This window comes from Cynara cardunculus (genome assembly GCF_001531365.2).
Source record: "Cynara cardunculus var. scolymus isolate 2C chromosome LG 5, CcrdV1, whole genome shotgun sequence".
Classification (NCBI taxonomy): Eukaryota; Viridiplantae; Streptophyta; class Magnoliopsida; order Asterales; family Asteraceae; genus Cynara; species Cynara cardunculus.
The window spans coordinates 7155464-7175955 of NC_037532.1; the positions used below are offsets into that span (position 1 = coordinate 7155464).

A 20492-nucleotide genomic window follows, 5' to 3' on the forward strand; every position below is an offset into this window, starting at 1 on the left:
CAATTAAGTATTCTGTTAGAACTCAATGATTATCCTAATTATATTTTAGATTTTTTATATTTAAAATGAGATTTTTATCCTGTATTTGATTGTGTTTATCYGCAGTTAGTTACACGAATTCATATATGGAGCTTTAATAAGTTGTACCTACGCACAATTACTTGTAATCTTGAGTTTTAAGTAATATGCATTAATAAACAGTACTTTACACATAAAAGTGGTTTTTAAGAGTTTTTATCAAATGTTTTATAATATAGTATAAATTATTTTTTATATATAATTTAATTTAAGTTTAATAATAAAACAATTTATTTTTGGTTTAATATTATAAATTTTATAAAGATAATAATTAAGTATTCTATTAGAATTTAATTATTATACTAATTATATTTTAGATTTTTTATATTTAAAATGAGATGTTTATCCTGTATTTGATTGTATTTATCTGCAATTAGTTACACGAATTCAGATATGGAATGAAATCGGATAGGGATGAACGAGTTTAAGAGTTTTAACCAAATGCTTTATAAGATAGTATAGATTTAAAAAATTGAAAAAGGTTTTTTTATTTATATATCAGAATGACACTTTATCCAATTTATTTAATTCATATAAAAAAAGGGGTTGTTATTTGCACCCCTACCTATTAAAAAAATCAAAAATACCTTACTAATAACATTAAATAGCCTATACGCTTGAATTTTTTTTTTCTCTCTCTTATGTCCCCCATCTCTCTTACTTTTTTTAATTAATAGATAATAATAATTATTAGTTTATAGTAATTATAATTTTTATTTGTATTATATATTAATCAAATTTAAAACCAATAAATTAGAAAGCAATAAACCTTGTTATTTATAAAAAATAGTATATCATTTATTTTATAATTTTACAAATTTTAACCATATGTATATAGTCGTATAGTTTGTCCTTATAAAAATCGAATAAAAACTTTAAAAATATCTTATGCAAATTTTTAATTTTTATTTTATCTATATTTTCATAGAATATATCATTAATTATTCTGCAACTTTAAAAATTCAGAAAATAATCCATAAAAATGGAAGCGGAATTTGTATTTTCATTCACAAGTAACCATTTCAACATTCTCTCTTTACGATTTGTGGAGTTTGATATTTTGACGAACAATGAAAAAACGAGACATAGTTCATACTTCGACCAACAAAATTATGCACATCCATACATTAATCAATTTCCAAGTATTTTCCATTCTTACATTATGCAGGTACGTGACGTAGTTCATGCAAGTTATTTTTTTTTATCTCAATGTATTAATCAATTTTTTAAATAATTTCCATCTTTACATCACACAGGTACAAAATGTAAAAGGCGATGAAAACTGTGGATTTCGAGCAATGGCTGTTTGTCTCGGTAGCCACGAAGATGAATGACCGTCTATTCGATATGATTTAATGAAGGAATTAAACATGTACAAGACAAAATATCTCAAAGTGTATGACATTGAACTATGACATCAACTTTATAACTCCTTGAACTCTCTTTGAAATCGACTCATTTGCACCAAATGAGCATTGGATGGATGTTCTTGAAACGGGCTTGTTGATTGCTTCAAGATGCAATGTGATATTACATTCTTTAACAACTATACGTAGTCTGACATTCTTCCCATTTCGATCTACTCCTCCGCCGTGATATGAACATGTTGCTTTTACAATTGGGTACGTTAACGGTAGTCATTACGTCAAAATATTTTTGGCAGAGGGCACCCAATGCCTTCTATCGTGTCAAATTGGTTTCGTTTCAAATATGATCGCGCAACCACATGAGCTACTTCGTATATGACCCAAATAAATAAGTACGAACAACTGTTATCTAGTAATCGTACTACAAAATTTATTTCACTTGGTTGAATTGTAGTATTTTCAGACTTCTTGTACTTTATTTGTTGATTTATCAATTAACTTACTTTTATGATATTTTTTGTATTAAATTATTTTATCTTTGTAGCTTTAAATATTTATTAAAAAATACATATATAAATTATTATTTAATTAAAACGTTAACAATACAATTATAAAAATTAAAAATAATTTTATAGTTATTTGAATTAATTTAGAAATAGTTAGTTGCTAAAAATTTATCATAAAACATTTTGAAAAAAATTATAAAACATAAATTTATATGACATAAATTTTTGAAAAACAATTATTAGTTGACTTTGACCTAAATAGTAGGAGTGTTGCACTTTACAAATAGGGAGGAGTGCATATATCCTCACCCAAAAAAAGGAGGGGAGGGTAAGAGGTTTAAAAGATAATATAGATTACCTGTTGTTATAATGAGTAGATTTTTCAAAATACAATTTTCTAATAAAAAATAACTTCAAAGTACATTGTTATAATAAAAAAATTATAAAAGTATATTACTAGTTCATGCGTTTAGCTGTTAATTGAAAATTGAAATAGTTAGATATTTTAGCTATGTTTCGCAATCTAGCAGATAAACTAAATACATTTGGTCAAAACTATCTAATAAGGAGTTGGAAAATGTAAATGACAAAAATGGACATGTTTAAAAGTTAATAAATTTTAACACTTTATAATATATTTAAAATATCTTTGTGATAATCAAAGTTCTAAATGGTATGAGGCGTGACTTGACGACGAGGCCATGCAATAAAGCCTTAGGATATGACGTTTTTAAAGTCGTGACTTATAACAAGAACTCTATATTATATATATTTATACTATGTTATAAAGTATTTGACAAAAAAAATTAAAAAAACATTTTTTATGCATGAAGTATTGTTTATTGATGCATATTATTAAATTTTAAGATTACAAAAAAAATTCTAAATAGTTAGTTTGTATCAATATCAATATTTGTTTTCAATTTTTTATGATATATCTTTATATTTTATTTAAAAATAAAAACATTGTCATTTTTCTCGAAACCACAAAAATCGTATTATAACATCGATTGAGACAAAAAAAAATGAAATATAAAAATCGAGATGTATATCATTGCATTGTACGAGTACCTTTCTATAATATTATATACAAAAGTAAATTACAGATTTGCTCTCTAAGATTTATCATTTGTTACAGAATTAGTCACTTATCTTCATTTATTATAAAAAAAACCCTTCACCTATGCAATTTATCTTGGATTTGGTCCCTCATGTAAAATTTCATCTATTGTCTTCGTTATGCATGAGAACAAATGGTCAATTTATAATTTTTTATTACTTTATGATTATTTAGTTGTTTGTATATACATACATACATATATATATATATATATATATACACATACATACATATATACATACATATATATATATGCGGCATTTTTTTGAGAACCCATAAAATTATGATAACCTTGAAAAATTGTGCATCTTGTGTAATTTTATATGATTTTTTTAACTAAGAGTAGGTTTTTAAAATATTGATTAACATATATTTGTTTGAAAATGTGTTTATATCACATGTTCTCAATTCATAATGTGAACCTTTTTGTCATATTTGTGAAACAAATTGTGAACCAAGTACATATGAAACAAACATATTGTGAAATAAATATATATATTAATCAACATATTAAATACTATTCTTATAAAAAATCATGTGAAACAAAACCTTAAGGTAAAAGTTTTATTGGATCTCATAAATTTTGGAGTTCTCAAATGATTAAGCCCCTGTATATAATACAAACATTGGTTCCCTTCATCCCCCACCCCTTGAAAAAGACGTTGACCCTCTTCTATCTGTCACCACCGATGTCCAACCTCCGTTTCTAGCATCCAACCTCCGTTTCCGATACCCAACCCAACCCCACACCTAATTGATGAACCGTGTCATCGAGCATCTCCATTAATGGTTACCCCATCGTCATAATACTTTGTGTAGAACTCTTCATCTCCATTTAGGACGCATCTAAGAACAACCATGTTTGCATCTTCAGTGTCCTTCGTCCTCAAATACCCAATTTGGTTGGATCTACATCATCTTAGGGTTTTGATTTAGTTTAAGATTTGGGTTTGATTTAGTTTTTACTAGTTTGATCTGCATCATCTTTGTTGATGAAAGTTTGTTAATGGAGGTAAGTTCAACTAGGTCAAAAACCTTATTTCACTTCTGATTAATAAAAGTTGGTGTTGAAGTCTGAAGTTTGAACCAATAAAACTGTTTGTTTTTATAAATTGACAAACGTCTGAAGTCTGAAATTTTAATCACTAGTTTGTTTTTGTAAAATCAGGTGCAAAATTTTTGCAAAATTCTCTTGATTTTCATAAGATTTCCATTGCCGAAATTCATCTCAACAATTGCTTAACAGATGGAACATAGTAAGAACCTTTTGGATACCTTTTGGACTTCCGATACTATCAGGAATGTCGTCGGTTTGTTTGCGAAAAAGATTGATACTTTTGATAGAGAATAGATCGCCGATAGAAGTTCTTGTTTGATATTAATCTTCTAAGCTAAGCTATACGTACATAAATTATATATATATATATATATATATAGAGAGAGAGAGAGAGACAGAAAGAGAGAGAAGGTGGGGCGTGCATTTCACATGGTTGATGAAAGGACGGTGACGTCCCTGATAGAGAGAAAAAACAATAGGCAAAAAGAATCAAAGAAAAAGGGAAGTAAGATGAATTAAGATATTAGTTTACCTTTTTTTATTCATACTCTATTAAGTGATAAGAGATTCTGAAAATAATAAAAAAATAAACAGTCTGAATTACAAAATGTCCAAACGAATCAGACAAAAATGATAATTAAAAGCTGAAAATAAAAAAACAAACGAGACGTTAGTTGAAGGTGCTATTAGATACTGAAACCTCTCCAATGATATCTCCATAAGTTTACATATTACTACTCTCCTCTTCAATACCAAAACTTATTTAATCAAAATAAATATATAAAAAGAAAAATATTTTTAAAATTTGTTACATTGAGAATTTCTTTTAATTATTTCACTAAATATAAAAACAAACTTGTATTTTAATTAATTTTATTTCCGTATCTTCACCATATCACCTAAAATATAAAAAATTAATTTATCAGTATATTTAATCAGAATCAAAACGAACTTTTAATTGTTAAATACTGATAAAGTTTTTTTACATCAGTTATTCTAAAGTTTATATTAAAATAGAGGGAAAACAGAGGAAATGAGAACTCTAAAATTAATATTGAAAATAGAGAAATATTAGTTTAATTGTTTTTGTTAATAAGGTTGAATATGTTATAGTATTTTAAGTGTATTTGGATGATTCTTTTTAAAATAATAGCTTCGATCTCATGTATTACACGGGCTAATTTGAAAAGAATTAAATCATGTCAGGAACTTATCTTACAGATTTGAATGATCATCGAAAGTACGATGCTACTTTAGACTTGTACTCTTGAAATAACTCTGAAAAATGATTCTTTCAGACTTGAATTTAGAAATGAAACTATATTAATAATTAGTTAAAATGAAGTTAACCCTAGAATTAAATTAAATTTAGAAATAAAACTAAATCAGTAAATTGAATTAAAACTTATAAGTAAATTTAGAATGATTTTTCAGACTTGTACTCTTGAAATAACTCTGAAGTATAACTCTAAAAAATGACTTCAGACTTGTATACTAAAATAACTCTGAAGTAAACTCTTCAGACTTTGTATAGGCAAGTCATAAGCTCTACATGCACTATGCAAAAGGCTCTGCATGATGCTCTCCGTGGTGTTCTGTCTGGAAAAGAAGACTTCAAAATTCATGTGAGCTAACTCTGAAGAATGACTCTTCAGACTTGTACTCTTGAAATAACTCTGAAGTATAAAATTAATCACACTAAATCAGAGTTCAGACTTCTAAGTCTAAGAAAAAGATTTCAGAGTTCGGGTGAGCTAACTTTGAAAAATGACTCTTCAGACTTGTAGAAAACTTCAGAGTTCAGACTTTTAAGTCTGAAAAAGAAAATTTCAGACTTCTTTTTCTAAGTCTGAAAAAGAAGACTTCAGACTTTTTTTTTCTAAGTCTGAAAAAGAAAACTTCAGAGTTCAGACTTTCAAGTCTGAAAAAGAAGATTTCAGAGTTCAGACTTCGGAGTTCGAGTAAGCTAAGTTTGAAAAAAGAAGACTTTAGAATTCGAGTGAGCTAACTCTGAAGAATGACTTTTCAGACTTGTACTCTTCATAATTGTAGAAGACTTCAGAGTTCAGACTTCTAAGTCTGAAAAAGAAGACTTCAGACTTCTTTTTTTAAGTCTAAAAAAAACTTCAGAGTTCAGACGTCTAAGTCTGAAAAAGAAGATTTCAGAGTTCAGACTCCAGAGTTCGGATGAGTTATGTCTGAAAAAGCAAACTTCAGAGTTCGAGTGAGCTAATTCTGAAGAATGACTTCAGACTTGTTCTCTTGAAATAACTCCGAAGTAAAAATTTTCAGTAAATTGAATTTTGAATAAAATGAAGTTAACCCTAGAATAAAATTGAATTTAGAAATGAAACTATATCAGTAAATTAAATTTAAATTTAGAAGTAAACACCATTTTTTTGGGAATCAGTTACCACACGAATCAATTAACCAAAGAATAAAATCAATTACATCTTAAATTAGTAGGATTGATTGAATAAGAGGACACATGTCAATCAAATAAATATTATTGAATTGTTAATGTAAATTATGTCTAGATACGTTCAAATGAGTCTAACTGAACCACTAATGTAAATTGTGTTTAGATACATATTTATTCTGGAAAATAAAATAACCGACTCAACAGAAGATGACAAGTGTCACCCAAGTTACTTAGGTATACATATTTTAATAATATAATGAATGCTAAAATTGTTAAAATAGAGCAATTGTTTGAGTTGGATGCAACTTTTGTTTTACATATTTTGATTTTTAATACTATATTTTAGAAAATATATGACATAACTCATGGGGGCTTAATCATTTGAAAACTTCATATATTGTAACAACTGTGAGAACTATTTTAGTAAGATATTGTTTCACATGATCTTTTTATATATTATAATAACTATGAGAACTATTATAGTAAGATATTGTTTCACATGATCTTTTTACATTTAGAACTTGAACATAATATATTGATCACTATATATTTATTTTATATGTATTTTGTTTACAATGAAACTTTTTAGTTGTTCCACAAAATACATATAAAACATTAACATTGTAACATAAATATATTGTAAAACAAATATATGTAAGATATCACATGATACATTAGTTCTCAAGGTTATCACAATTTTATTCTATTTCTAATAAATTTTCACTTTTCTTTAAAATATCGTAATAATCAAAATTTGGCAACATATCCAATGGTATCGAATGGTGTGGTTGCGTTTGGTGGAGTATTGCATAGAAGAGTTTATGGATAGATAGAAGAAGCGTTACCGAATGCAATTCCCAAAAAGTGAATAAAAAACACACACACACACACACACACAGTAGTTGTTTGTTTGTTATTTGGGTTGGTTGGGATATTGTATGGTCCGAAACCAATGGCTACAACTGCTCAGATTGCTAATGGCGTCGGAATCGGAATCGGAAACAATGCCCTTACTCGCCGACCTACATCTGCTACTCCCTCCAGTCCTTCTCCAACTCCGAACAACATCTTACTTGGATTGACTCGTCCACGCGCCACCACTCTTCGTTTCGATTCTGTCGTTAATATCGGTGGTCGATTCTGCAGTTACCGTCGTTCCCCGCCGCCGTGTTCTGTTCGGGTTTCAGCTATCTCTGCTGACCAACCTACCTCTTCAGGTCATTCCTAACTCTAATTAAAACTATATCTATATGTGTATATATCATTTATGTGTGTGTTTGTTAGAACTTAAACATTAGATAAAGCGAATAAGGAGACAGGGAGAGGATTCATTGCATTAAGTTTGGGGAAACGCTGAGAGTATCGATATATACATGCATATATGTTATGGTCCACATTATAACATGCTATAGGATATTGTGGCAACCACTAGTATGATTATTGAAATATTGAGCATCGCCATGTAGGATTGTTGGTTTCCAGATAAACTAATGGCTAGTTGATGTTGCATTTGTAGTATTACTTGTATAGTTCATAATAGTTTGTATAAAGTTCTAGAGAAGGTGAAAATATGTTTTGTATTTGCATTGAGATTTTTTTCTCTCATCCACTGCAAATTGAAGCACTTCCTTTTCTTAGATTACCTATGCAGATTGAATATTGTTTTTCATGCTAAAGTTGAACAATTTGCTTTTGACAACAAGACTCCTTGATTTTGTATTTGAGATTTCCTTTAAAGCGTGTGTTTGGTATATTGTCGCAATTTTCATGTGATGATGGGATACTAAGCTTGATATGCAAAGTACAAAAATTTCTTATTTTGCTTTTGCAATAACTAGGGAGTATGGTAAGCTTATGGACTTTTGGCCATTCTGCATTAAGTGGGAGTATGAGGCTCCTAGTCAGGAACAAATTATTTTGCCTAAATGTATTTGTGTTACAGATTAAAAGAATATATTTTCTAACCATTATAAATGGCCTGAACATGTTAACCAACCAATTATACTTTCAAAAATGCAAAAAAAAAAAAAAAAAAAAAAAACATTGTACTCATACCAATGAAAAATGGTCAAAGTATGTGGTAATGTTTGTGCATTCTTGTCAACTACAATGGTTGTTATCACACATTCTTTCTAATTACAATGTTCTTGCATTTCTAAATATATAATTGTTGCTCAACACATCTAGGCCATGTATTATGGTTGGTAGTGCTATTCACTCATTAGCGATCACATCCAAATTCGCCAATATGAAGGATTTGTGCGGATTAAACTGGACGATGTTGGTCCATATTAGACTAAATGGTTGTATGGAACTTTTTATCTTGGGATCTTTTTGCATATTGGACTTTAATTGTAGATTAGGGGGCCTAAATATTTATTTACAAACTTTTGAAAAACAATGACCTGTAGATTAGCTCATAATAGGATGTAGGGGAACAATGGCGCCTAATACATCAGAAACAAAAATTGCTTTGCAAATTAGTGAACAGCTGAATATTACATTCTCACTTTGTTTTTCTTATAGCCTAGAATACATAATGAATAGTCGTTAAATTTGGAAGGGAGGGAGGGAGGCTAGGAGAGCTAAATAAGAGAGAAACAAACTTTTTTAGTTAATGGTGATAGAAAACACTAGATTTATATTGAATTTCCCATTGTAATATGTATTTGATCAAATCTGTATGTGTTGAGATGTATATACCGTGAAAAAGGGTCTTACATTGTACAATTATTTAAGGAGCATCGACGAAGAAACTGGATATTTTTGTCCATCTTTTTTATGGACGAATATGATACAGTAAGGAAAGAAAATATAACAAGTTTGGAAAGAAGGTGATGGGAAAAAGCAAAGAAGACGGGAGAAAAAATGACATTAGGCACTTAAATCATTAAATGTTTTCTCCGTAATGACGGATTGAGAAGGATTGATGTAACAAGTCCAAAAGTAATTAGATTCAAGTTTAATGTGTTTATGGGGCATCACACTTTTAGTCTGGAATTAGTTTGTTTAAGTTTAAAACAGATCTATTGATGAACTCTTCCCTATTTACCTTATTTCCATAGATGACATAGATCTGTTCATTTTATGCAGACTTCTCTAGTAATTGGTCTTGTGATTTTCAAAGTGTTGAAATGATTTTAATTGCTCTTGTGATTTTCAAGGGACCAGACTTCTCCAAAACTTGATCCCAAATCAGTTTAATTTAATTCACATATGTTGCTTAAGAACTCACCTAAAGTGGAAACAAAAGATGATGTTTTTTTAGCGACCTTTGTTTTTGTGTGTGCATCTATGTCCTAATAAACTCTGTATTGGTGAGTGGCAACTACTGGGGTTAAGCAAGAGTAAAAGTGAAAGGCTGAGCAAAACAAAAGTAAGTCTTCAAGTTACAGAGGAGTAGTGTAAAACAGTTATCATGACTGACACATTTAAGGGAAATGATGTAATATCCGACTTTGCCCTAAGGCCCTGGAGGAAGCAAAATTAACTGATAACACTTGTCTTGACAACTAAGTTTCCGGAATCCGGGATTGGCTGTTTATATTTTTCTTTCCTTGAAGCTTCGATTTGACTTATTTTCATGCAACTTAATCTTTTGTCTTAGCAGGTCAAGGTGTTGAAAATTTGGTAATCATAGGCTCAGGCCCAGCTGGGTATACTGCGGCAATTTATGCAGCCCGTGCCAATTTGAAGCCTGTAGTGTTTGAGGGATATCAAATTGGCGGTGTTCCTGGGGGACAATTGATGACAACTACTGAAGTGGAGAACTTTCCAGGTTTTCCAGAGGGAATTACTGGTCCAGACTTAATGGATCGGTAAGACATCTTTTAGAGTAACTGTAGTTATTTGCTGGTTATGTTAAGTCCCAGAAACTGTTTGCATTTTGTCTTAAGTTTCCTCTTAAGCTGTCAAGTTTTTCATAGACTGGAAAGAGCTTTGATTTCTGATGATTTTGTTACTAGGATGCGGCGTCAAGCTGAGCGTTGGGGAGCAGAACTTTTTCAAGAAGATGTAGAATTTATTGATGTGAATAACAGTCCTTTTACTGTACAAAGTACCGACCGTAAGGTGATTCTTCGTCTTCTTAGCGTGTTAATCTGTGATTCTATAAGCTAGTTTTTCAGAGAGTAACATAACTTTAAAGGTAAATGCATCTTTGATCTGTTGATGAAATGTTTTTAATTCTTATGTAATAATACTTTGCTCTTGGTGCACTTTTACTCTTGAGACTTGTTGATTTTACTTGAATAGCGTTGGATATACTTCCTTCACAATACAGGTAGTGAGGGTCCATGATTAGGTTGCAATCTTAGATGCCTTGATGCGCAAAATGGGTAAAATAAACATATGAAGGAATAACAAGTATTAAATCTATATCAGTAGCAACTATAAAACTGGCCAGAACAGTTTATTACACATGGAGAAAAAGAACATTCTGCAGCAGCAGCAAAATACATATATTCATAGGTTGCTTGAACTGATATTGTATGTCTTCAACCTAACAATTTCATGGGTAAAGCAAAATGCACAGTCAACTACTAAATTTGTCAGATCAATCAAGGGAAGGGGCCTGAAGAAGATTGTTGCGTAAGTTGCAATAGGTATTTTTAGCCTTACAGAAACCAGCCATGTCTATAAAATGAAGACGAACAAAATATCATGTACTTAGAGAAGAAGAATATTATGAATTTGACGAAAGCAACCTGGTACTTATAAAGATTGTCTTCTTTATTTCAGGTGAAATGCCATAGTATTATAGTAGCTACAGGAGCCACTGCCAAAAGACTCAATTTACCTCGTGAAGAGGAGTTCTGGAGTAGAGGAATTAGTGCATGTGCAATTTGTGATGGAGCTTCACCACTTTTCAAGGGTCAAATTCTTGCCGTTGTTGGAGGAGGTGATACGGCTACTGAGGAAGCAATTTACTTGACTAAATATGCTCGACATGTGCATTTACTCGTACGCAGGGACCAAATGAGGGCATCAAAAGCTATGCAGGATAGGTTAGTCATATCTTCCTTTCATGTAGATTTAAGAAGTCTAGCTGAACATTTGAATTTTCCCTGGTTCAAGGGTTTTTGCCTCATAATTATGGTGGTTAGGTTATGTGTTGTTTCTTAATATTGTCTTCATTTTACAGTAGAATAATAGACAATTTAAATTTGCCGGTCTCACTTTTGTTATTTTATGTCTTGTTGGTTCGTTAAAATTTCTTTTAAAGCTTTTCCTTTGCCTCCAGATTTTGACAATTTGTTTGTCATAGTACTTTAATGCAAATTCTTTTGAGTTAATAACATTGTTTATTTGAAGGTCTTTGGGTTTTGATAAATTGTTTTGTTCTGCCGCGGAACATTTTCCTTTATGGTTCATTCTGAAAATATAATTTATTGGACATAAAAGAAACATTCAACGGCTTGATGGCAATGTCAACAGAGAGAGGTTGTATTGAGAGGCCTAGCAGTGCTGACTTAGATTTTCAAATCTGTTCCCTGTTTTTGACAACTTCAATTCCATTTTATCTCTCAAGAAATGAAAACTTTCCTATTGAATGTTTGCTTACCATATGGGTGAACCAAGTTACTAAAGAATTAACGTATTTAAGATTCAACTCCCTGAATGTTTGTTTAACAGGTTGATTCTGGCGAATGTTTCAGAGTTCTCGACAATCCGAATATCACAGTGCACTACAACACAGAGACAATGGATGTTGTTAGCAACACAAAAGGACAGATGTCTGGCATTTTAATCAAGAAACATGATACGGGAGAAGAATCAGTACTGGAGGCTAAAGGATTATTTTATGGTATCGGTCATACCCCAAACAGCCAGTTGTTGGAAGGCCAAGTTGATCTAGATAACTCGGGATATATTTTGGTCAAGGATGGAACTGCAAATACTTCTATCGAAGGGGTGTTTGCTGCTGGAGATGTTCAGGTAATATACCAGACCTTCTATTATTTCGGGGGGGGGGGGGGGGGGATTCTGTACTTTATGTTGTAGTTGGTTTTTCCCTTGAAAATGTGTGCATTCGATATGAACTTCGTCAACTCCTGGATCATCTGAAGTACATTTCAGAAGCACCAACTTATTTCAACATGTCCTTGGACCATCTGATATCATGTTTAGATTTCTCCTCAGTATCTTTACGAAAACCTTCTCTAAGATAGCTTTTATCATTGACCTGCAAATGGATGTTTTTTCTGTAAGTCCTATATTCACATACTTACAAATTTCAACTAGTACAACTCGTGGTCCAATCTGACGTTTTAATTTGCTTCTTCAAAAGTTGCTGATGATGCACATATGAATACAATTTTGATCTAATAAAAATTCATTCCGGTATTCAAGTGGCTGTTAATTTCATCTTTTTATATAACATAAGTTTGCTAGATTTTTTTTGAACAGTGTCTCTTTAGCTTTCCTCTTTGTTGTGATTTGGTTTCTTGTGAAGATCATAAACTCACCTACTTTTGATCTTTGGAAGTGCTCAATTTATACTAGCCTATATATGCAGATATTGTTCAATGCGTTAATTATTTTTGTCTGCAAATAGCACTCAAGTTGCAGCAAGATGACTTCAATTAATAAGATTTTGACTCTTGTAATCATTTTCATATATCCTTCAATTTTCAATGGGTAGGACCATGAATGGAGACAAGCGATAACTGCAGCTGGATCAGGATGCATTGCTGCTTTGTCAGTGGAGAGATATCTTGTCAGCAATAATCTCCTTATTGAATTTCACCAGGTACCTTACCAAGTGAATTGTATACACTTTCATCTCCTTGTTGTTGGATAAGCCTAAGGTTACTCCTTTTTGACAAGAGTGTCATGGAAACAGTTTCTGTACAAAATGCAAGAGAAAAGCTGCATGTGATGATTTCTGTCACCAACCCTCGCAAATCCGATAAACTTTGGTGCACTAGTGTCACCCTTTCTTATCTCCTTGTCTTAGCTATACAATGATTTTACCACTTGTTCTAAATTGCATTCTGACGCTTCAAAGATGTAAATGGGTGAAAAATGTATCCTGTCCAAGCTTTTCCTCATCAATTATTAGCTACTTCGTCCCTCTTAGATGTCTGCCTCTTTTCCCTATTTCAAGCATAAATCTGCAGTTTGTGTGTGAAGACTGACACTTTAATGGAAGGAAAACCAACCCTGTCAAAAAAACTCTCAAGAGTAACCAATTAAATTTATCCTCTAGTATCTGTAGTGTTACTCTTGTAAATTTGGTAATTTTGATGGCCAGATCTATTTGTATTATTTGTTTAAATCTTTCTGTATATTCAAGGAGATTCCTTTTGGGGCTATTTATTCTGGATAAGCAGTGTCCATAGCAGTCTTGGTACAAACTGGTGTATGATCAGATGGATCAATTGGTTTTGTATGTCGAACCAAATTAAGGTATCCAAGTTTTACCTTTTTATGTGTTTATTTGAGCTTCATATCAGTGTATTTCTGATTTTAGGTGAAGCTTCACATTATCCAAAAGTAAAATTCTCATTTGCCACTCAAATCTCCCCACTCTAGTAATGAAAATGTGAGAGTACATTAGAACGGTCCCTTAGAACTAATCTCTCTTTGATCATGTTCTTTAGGTGTGGTTAAAATAAATATAAAAATGCTCAAGAACTTCCATTTCATCTTTTGATTTTCACAGCCCCATACTGAAGAAGTTAAGAAGGAGCTCACTCAAAGAGATGTGCAGGAAGGATTTGACATTACACTTACTAAGCATAAGGGCCAGGTATATCCAACTGTTCCTCCCTTATTCCAATCATCCTACATTATCCCTCCTGTCACTCAGAAATATTCGTGCTGATCTTTTTATGTGGTGCCCCTATTAAACTTGTTATCCCCTACACATTACTTCATTTTTCTTTTTCCATACTTATCTCTCTTTCTTTTCCCTGCAGTATGCATTGCGTAAATTGTACCACGAAAGTCCTAGGCTCATTTGTGTACTATATACATCACCAACTTGTGGACCATGTAGGACTTTGAAGCCAATTCTCGGCAAGGTAATGTTACTCACTTTGGTATCGGCATATTTTTTAAAATAATACACCGTTGATCTGAAATAAACCACTTCACACCACCATATGCATACTGTGGAATTTGGGAATGGGGGTGTCTATATTCCGTACTAACAATATAGGCCAAGATGTTTTGCTCAAAGGTTTAGCGCACCCAATTAAGTATATTATGTCCCTAGCTACCATCTATATTCTGTAATATAGTTGTAGGAAGTTGAGGAGTTGGATTATGTTAACAGTCTTTTGGACATGCATGACAAGGTCCCATGTGCAATGAGCATTGGAAAACGAAAATGCCAAGGAGAATAAGCAAAGAGCATCTTCGAAAATGACAATACAACGAACATCTAATGAAAATGCTTTTCACAATACAATGACTGACAAATTTAATGCACACAAAGTTGAAGGAGCATATGAGGGGTATATGAGTAAAATATACAAATGCAAGGAACTGGCATGGGGATTTCTCCCACTGTTGTGGAAACTGAAAGGATGAAGCATATCTAATGTAATGCCGGATAAAAAACAATAATAATGTTGTTATGGTTGATGACCTTCCATGAATGAAGGGTTGTGTCCCTTTATTAAGAACACTTGGAGCACTAGAAATACACTCCTAGACACTCATTTCTGTAGTTAATGCCACATGTACTTGCAATTAGTAAAACTAAGTCTTCATCTTCCTTAAAAGTTCTTATATTCTACTTTGTTCTTGAGCATCAAGTTTTCATGGTGTGAGAATTTTTGAAAATGCATGTAAAGCAATCATTTTTTTCCTTAGATTTTTTGCACTTTCTTTTCTTGGAATAAACTTTCCTTCAGCCCATTTGCACCACAGTGGGGAGATACCATTTTAAGATATATTCTAAAGTGCCATACATTCCGTTTACAATCGCCTTATTCATAATCACACATGCAACACCTCCATACTCTAATAATTAGACCGGGCCTCGAAAGCGAATTCCAGTTTTACCCTCAATAAAGGCCCAATCATCCACTAAAGAAAGGTGCAGGCTTTTGTTTGAATAAAGGGTAAACTTGTTAGCTGATTAGTTAATGGCGAGCCATTACAAAAGGTGGACACACACACACACATATAGATAGGGGAATAATCAAACGAGAACAAAAAGGTTACAAACCCGTGGAACCAATCGACAAATATTGTTTTACATATCTTTGTTCATCTAAGGCTAGGATTTAAGGTATTTTTCTCAATGTGATTATTTTTAATGTGAATCTTTTGTTTCACAATGCGAAACAATAGGGCTGCACATGGATTGGGGTGGCCAGGTTGGAGGCATTTGAACAACCCAACCCAATGTTTGCGGGTTTGAAAAATCTCTCCCAACCCACAACCCAACCCAAACCTTGCAGGTTGGGTTGAGTTGATCGGGTTGAAACTTTGGTACATCATTTTACAATCTAGCTAAACGTTTTAAACGAAGTAAAATCAAAATGAGAACATACAAAAAAAGCTAACAAACTTAAAAAATAGTTGAAAGTTCATGCAAATAAGAAAGTAAAATTACGGTTGAAATCGTAATATAATTTTGAATATAACTAATTACGGATTGGTCTAATGTATATATATTAATCAAGGACTTAATAATCATTTTAAATCCGTAGTATAGAAAGGCATTGAGTTCATCGGGTTGGGTTGGGTTCAAATTACCCTAACCCAATTCCAACACAATAAATGCGGTTTGGCCTAATTTTATATCAACTATGCATTGGGCTACATCAGGTTGAGTTTTTTCCAGTTGGGTTGGCCGGGTTAGTCGGGTTTTTGAGCACCCCTACGAAACAAGACATGATTCACTGGTTCTCAACCTTTTTTGTGGTTTTGATTATCCCCCTATATGTATTGAAGTATAAAATATAGGTGGACAAACGTTCATGAGCTTTCAAAATCACAGTAGCTTCATTATTAAGAAATCAAGGATTTGTTTTCCAGAAGATGTCAACTTCCACTTTCTGAAGAGCTCCTTAATTGTTTTGGTCATGTAAATACAAGGTTTTGGAATCCTAACTGAAGAATCAATTTTGATTACTGTGTCAATGGTCAATCAAGAAACCATACCATCTATGTTATGAAAGGGTCTTTTTATATCCCTACATGTCGAGTTTTTATCTGCTATGCAATAAATTTGTGAACTTCCATTAATGGCAGGTGATAGACGAGTTTGATCAGAATGTCCATTTTGTTGAGATTGATATCGAAGAAGATCCTGAGGTTGCTGAGGCAGCAAATATCATGGGTACACCATGTGTCCAATTCTTTAAGAACAAAGAAATGATCAGGTTTGCAGATTTGGTCTTTCTCTTCACTTTTTGTGACAAGATTTTTGTTATATTTCTTAGCATCTACATGATCTCTTATTTTTCAAACGAGTTATTTGATCAACTTCTACAATCTTACAACACCATTACGTATTGTTCTTATTGAGCTGTATCAAAGAGTGATATACATTTTATGAACGGATATGCAGGAGCGTATCAGGGGTGAAAATGAAGAAAGAGTACAGAGAATTTATCGCAGCAAATAAGTGAGTTTTTTTACCCTTTTACAAGTGCTCCACTAGCTCTCATGTTGTATTCCATGATTCAATTTTGATACTCCAAATTGGCTAGTTTAATGTTGCCTTGTAATTTCAACTATGCATACTCATCAACTACATCCAAATATAGATGCCCACCTCTTAATGCAGTATCAGAATAAGACAACCATGTAGTATTCTTATTGTTATCCATTGGCTTGCCCTTACAAGTTATGATACTTGATGGTAAAAGAGGTCAAAAAGATCAAGATATCTATGCTTCAACCTTTTGAATTCGAGAAAATAGATTTGGGTTTTTGGCGGTTTCTTGTATAAAAAGGAGGATATTATATTTTCACTTCACATTTTTCATTTGTATAAGAAGATCAAGACATAGGCACAGATGTTTTTGCTGAAACAGAAGGGTAGAGAAAAAATATGTGTACGTCATACCCCTCCACCGTCCAGACCCTGGTCATATAGGTATATAACCTTAAATGAGTTTTTAATTTAAATCCATGACCTCCTGACTTATAAAAGAAAATTTGCTTCATACTCATCAATAGGTCCTGGATTTAATTAAAATCTCATTTAAGGTTATTTATCTAATTATCTCATCCAGACTCCTCTTTCTTATGTTACTAAGGGGTTTTTTTGTTTACCTTTTAATAGTTCCATTAAGAGGCAGCATCTGAATCATTAAGAGGTGAATCTTGTTTGGCAAAAAAAAAAAAGTTTGCCACTTAATGGTTCTAAAACCCTCTGAATGATTTTGTATCCTGAGCCTCCCTTAACCATTAAGTGTCCTGATTTCATTGTAGACAATTACCAAACAATTATATTTCATTTTGCAATATATCATGAAAGCCTCTTAATCATTTTGACCACTTAATCATTCTGCACCAAACTATTCAACAACTGCCAAACAACCCCTAAATCCGTATTCCATGCTTTATTGTCTTCATATGCGTCTGCAAACCCATATTAGAAAATAGTTCGGTAACCATGGGTGTTCGACCCAACATGCACTTATCTCGACTAATACCATGGGGCCCCGAAGTTAATGGTCCTGTTGTTGTTTTTACCCTGAGGAGACTTGAATTGGTAACCTCTGGGTTGCAAAACCAAGGTCTTACCAATTGAACTACCCCAGAGTTCATATTAGAAAATAGTTGATGGAAATATAGAGGTTTCAAGAATCTTGGAAAGGTGCATGCCAAGACATTTGTTTCTGCAGATTTTGGTAAATCTAAGCAGTCTTTGCTTTTCGGGTCATTACCAAAAGGGCTATTGGCCGAGCGGTAACGGGTTAAAGTCTCATCAAAGGTGAAGAGTGTGTGTGTGAGCTTTGCAGTATATAAGTATTATAAACGTGAAAGAAGAGAAAAGAAGTTTGCGGTCATTATGACACTTGTGGACGGCTTCCGTGTCAGTACACAGGACTTGTTAAGTACCTGTGTTGGCAAAAGCTAAAAGGGGGTTGAGTAGGTTTACATATGATTTTGATTCTTGTTTTTCTTAAAAGCAGCAAATATAAAAACAAAAAGAAGTATAAATTGTCGAAACAAATTTTATAAAAAAAAAGTCAATTTTTTTATCCCTTCTCTCGTACGAAACATCACTTTTTACATACTTGAGGGATAAACTTTACTAATGAAGCTTAAATATCTTTTTGTAAACAAAGCCAAATATCTACTAGGCCAATATCCGCAAGTCGAGATTGACATCTTGACGTTTGTATTTTGAAACATAGTTGTTGATAAGAAAATTAGCCATCACACGAAAATGAATAGGCCCGCACCAGTGTAGATGAAAATGATCGGGTTTGAATTTTCCAAACACGTTTCACAAAACTTTATCTAACAAGTCATTATCAGAGGTAGATCTCTTGAACATTTGTTGGTTCAAAAGACTTGACAATAGACAACTAGTTCATGTAAATGTAAATTTGCAAAGTCATCAAAACCACCAATTCGGCTTAGCCACCTCATTGTATCCTTTCCTTGGTACCCGATAAGCCACTACCCAAAAGTGATCAATAAACAAACTGTAACAAAAGCATACTTCTTAGAACATCTTCGATTTTATTTTAAGAGATTTTACCCATTAACCAGAAAGAGATGAAATAGTTTTTCAAAAACAGCTTAAAGTCTACCAAGTCATTCGTAAAATGTCAGATTGTTGGATTCATGTATCAGATTTTTAGGTGATGTTTATGAGTTCAAATTGATAACTGTTGTGAGATTGGTTTAATGTTTATTTTTATTTTTTTTCTATAACTTTGGTTTCATTTGTTTAAGACAAAAGTTTGGATCAGAAATAAGATGCTTATACATCCTTATCATTGCAAGCATTAGAGTCGTTTAGTTTAAAAATCTTTTATTTTATTATAATTAAAAGAAAATTCGTATGTTTAAATATTAATAGTGGGTTAATGATATGGCAACCTCGTGATTCATATGTTTAAATATTAGCAGGGCTTAATGATATGGCAACCTCGTGAAAGAAATATAAAGGTTGCCAACTCAAAAGGGTCAAGATTCCCAAACCAATCATTCACGATCTGCAATTAGGCTTAATATTCGTTTTCTTTTATTAATCCAATTTGAATTCGTTCATTTATGTTTCCAAAACTTTTGTTCATTTATGTTTGTCGGGTTAAGTTGACGTGAGACTAGTGATGGTCAAACCGGTCCGGGATTGGTAAGGACCGGTAGAGATGGTCAAATCGGCCCGGGACTGACAAAGGCCCGGCTCGGGACCGGTAAGGATCGGTTATGGAACCGAAAACCGGGACCGATTGAAGTTTTTGGTCGTTTCGTGGGACCGGGACCGGTTATGGGACCGACTATGGACCGGCCCGGCCTGGCCCGAAAATTCAAATAAATTTATAAATAAATGTATTTTTAAATAATTTTATAATGTATTTTTATAAAAAAACGTAATTTTAATTATATTAAAACGCATTTTTAAAGTATATTTGAGTGACCAAATTGTAAATTTTATAATGTATTAAAAATATATATCATTAAAAAAATCAAAAAAAAATCTTATTTTTTAATACAAGGACCAGTTGGGACCGGGACCAGGACCGGCGGCCCATAACCGGTTATGAAGTACCTTGACTGGTCCTATCATTTTCAACCGGGACCGGGATCGGTTATGGCCGGTTATGAGAAAGGTTATGACCGATTGGGACCGGCCCGACCCGGGACCGGTTTTTGGCCATCTCTAAGGACCAGTTATAGGACCGAAATATGGGACCGGTTATAGGGCCGAAATATGGGATCGGTTATAGTACCGAAATATGGGACCGGTTATAGGGCCGAAATATGGGACTGGTTATAGGACCGAAATATGGGA

At 32.5% G+C, this 20492-nt stretch overlaps 1 protein-coding gene across 1 annotated transcript; it reads left to right on the forward strand.

The window, feature by feature from the left end:
• The first annotated feature begins 7333 nt into the window (after positions 1-7333).
• Positions 7334-17309, forward strand: LOC112512571 (thioredoxin reductase NTRC-like). The gene is made up of 10 exons (XM_025118610.1): positions 7334-7767; positions 10161-10368; positions 10516-10621; positions 11291-11556; positions 12208-12487; positions 13194-13301; positions 14217-14303; positions 14473-14577; positions 16763-16893; positions 17082-17309. Exons 1-10 carry the CDS (start codon positions 7503-7505, stop codon positions 17140-17142), a joined length of 1617 nt encoding a protein of 538 aa, XP_024974378.1. The 5' UTR covers positions 7334-7502; the 3' UTR covers positions 17143-17309.
• Positions 17310-20492: the final 3183 nt, after the last annotated feature.

Coding starts and splice junctions, on each gene's coding strand:
- LOC112512571 (XM_025118610.1), top strand. CDS start 7,503: ATGGCTACAACTGCTCAGATTGCTAATGGCGTCGGAATCGGAATCGGA. Junction 14,304..14,472: donor TTACTAAGCATAAGGGCCAG/GTATATCCAACT, acceptor TTTTCCCTGCAG/TATGCATTGCGTAAATTGTA. Junction 14,578..16,762: donor TGAAGCCAATTCTCGGCAAG/GTAATGTTACTC, acceptor CATTAATGGCAG/GTGATAGACGAGTTTGATCA.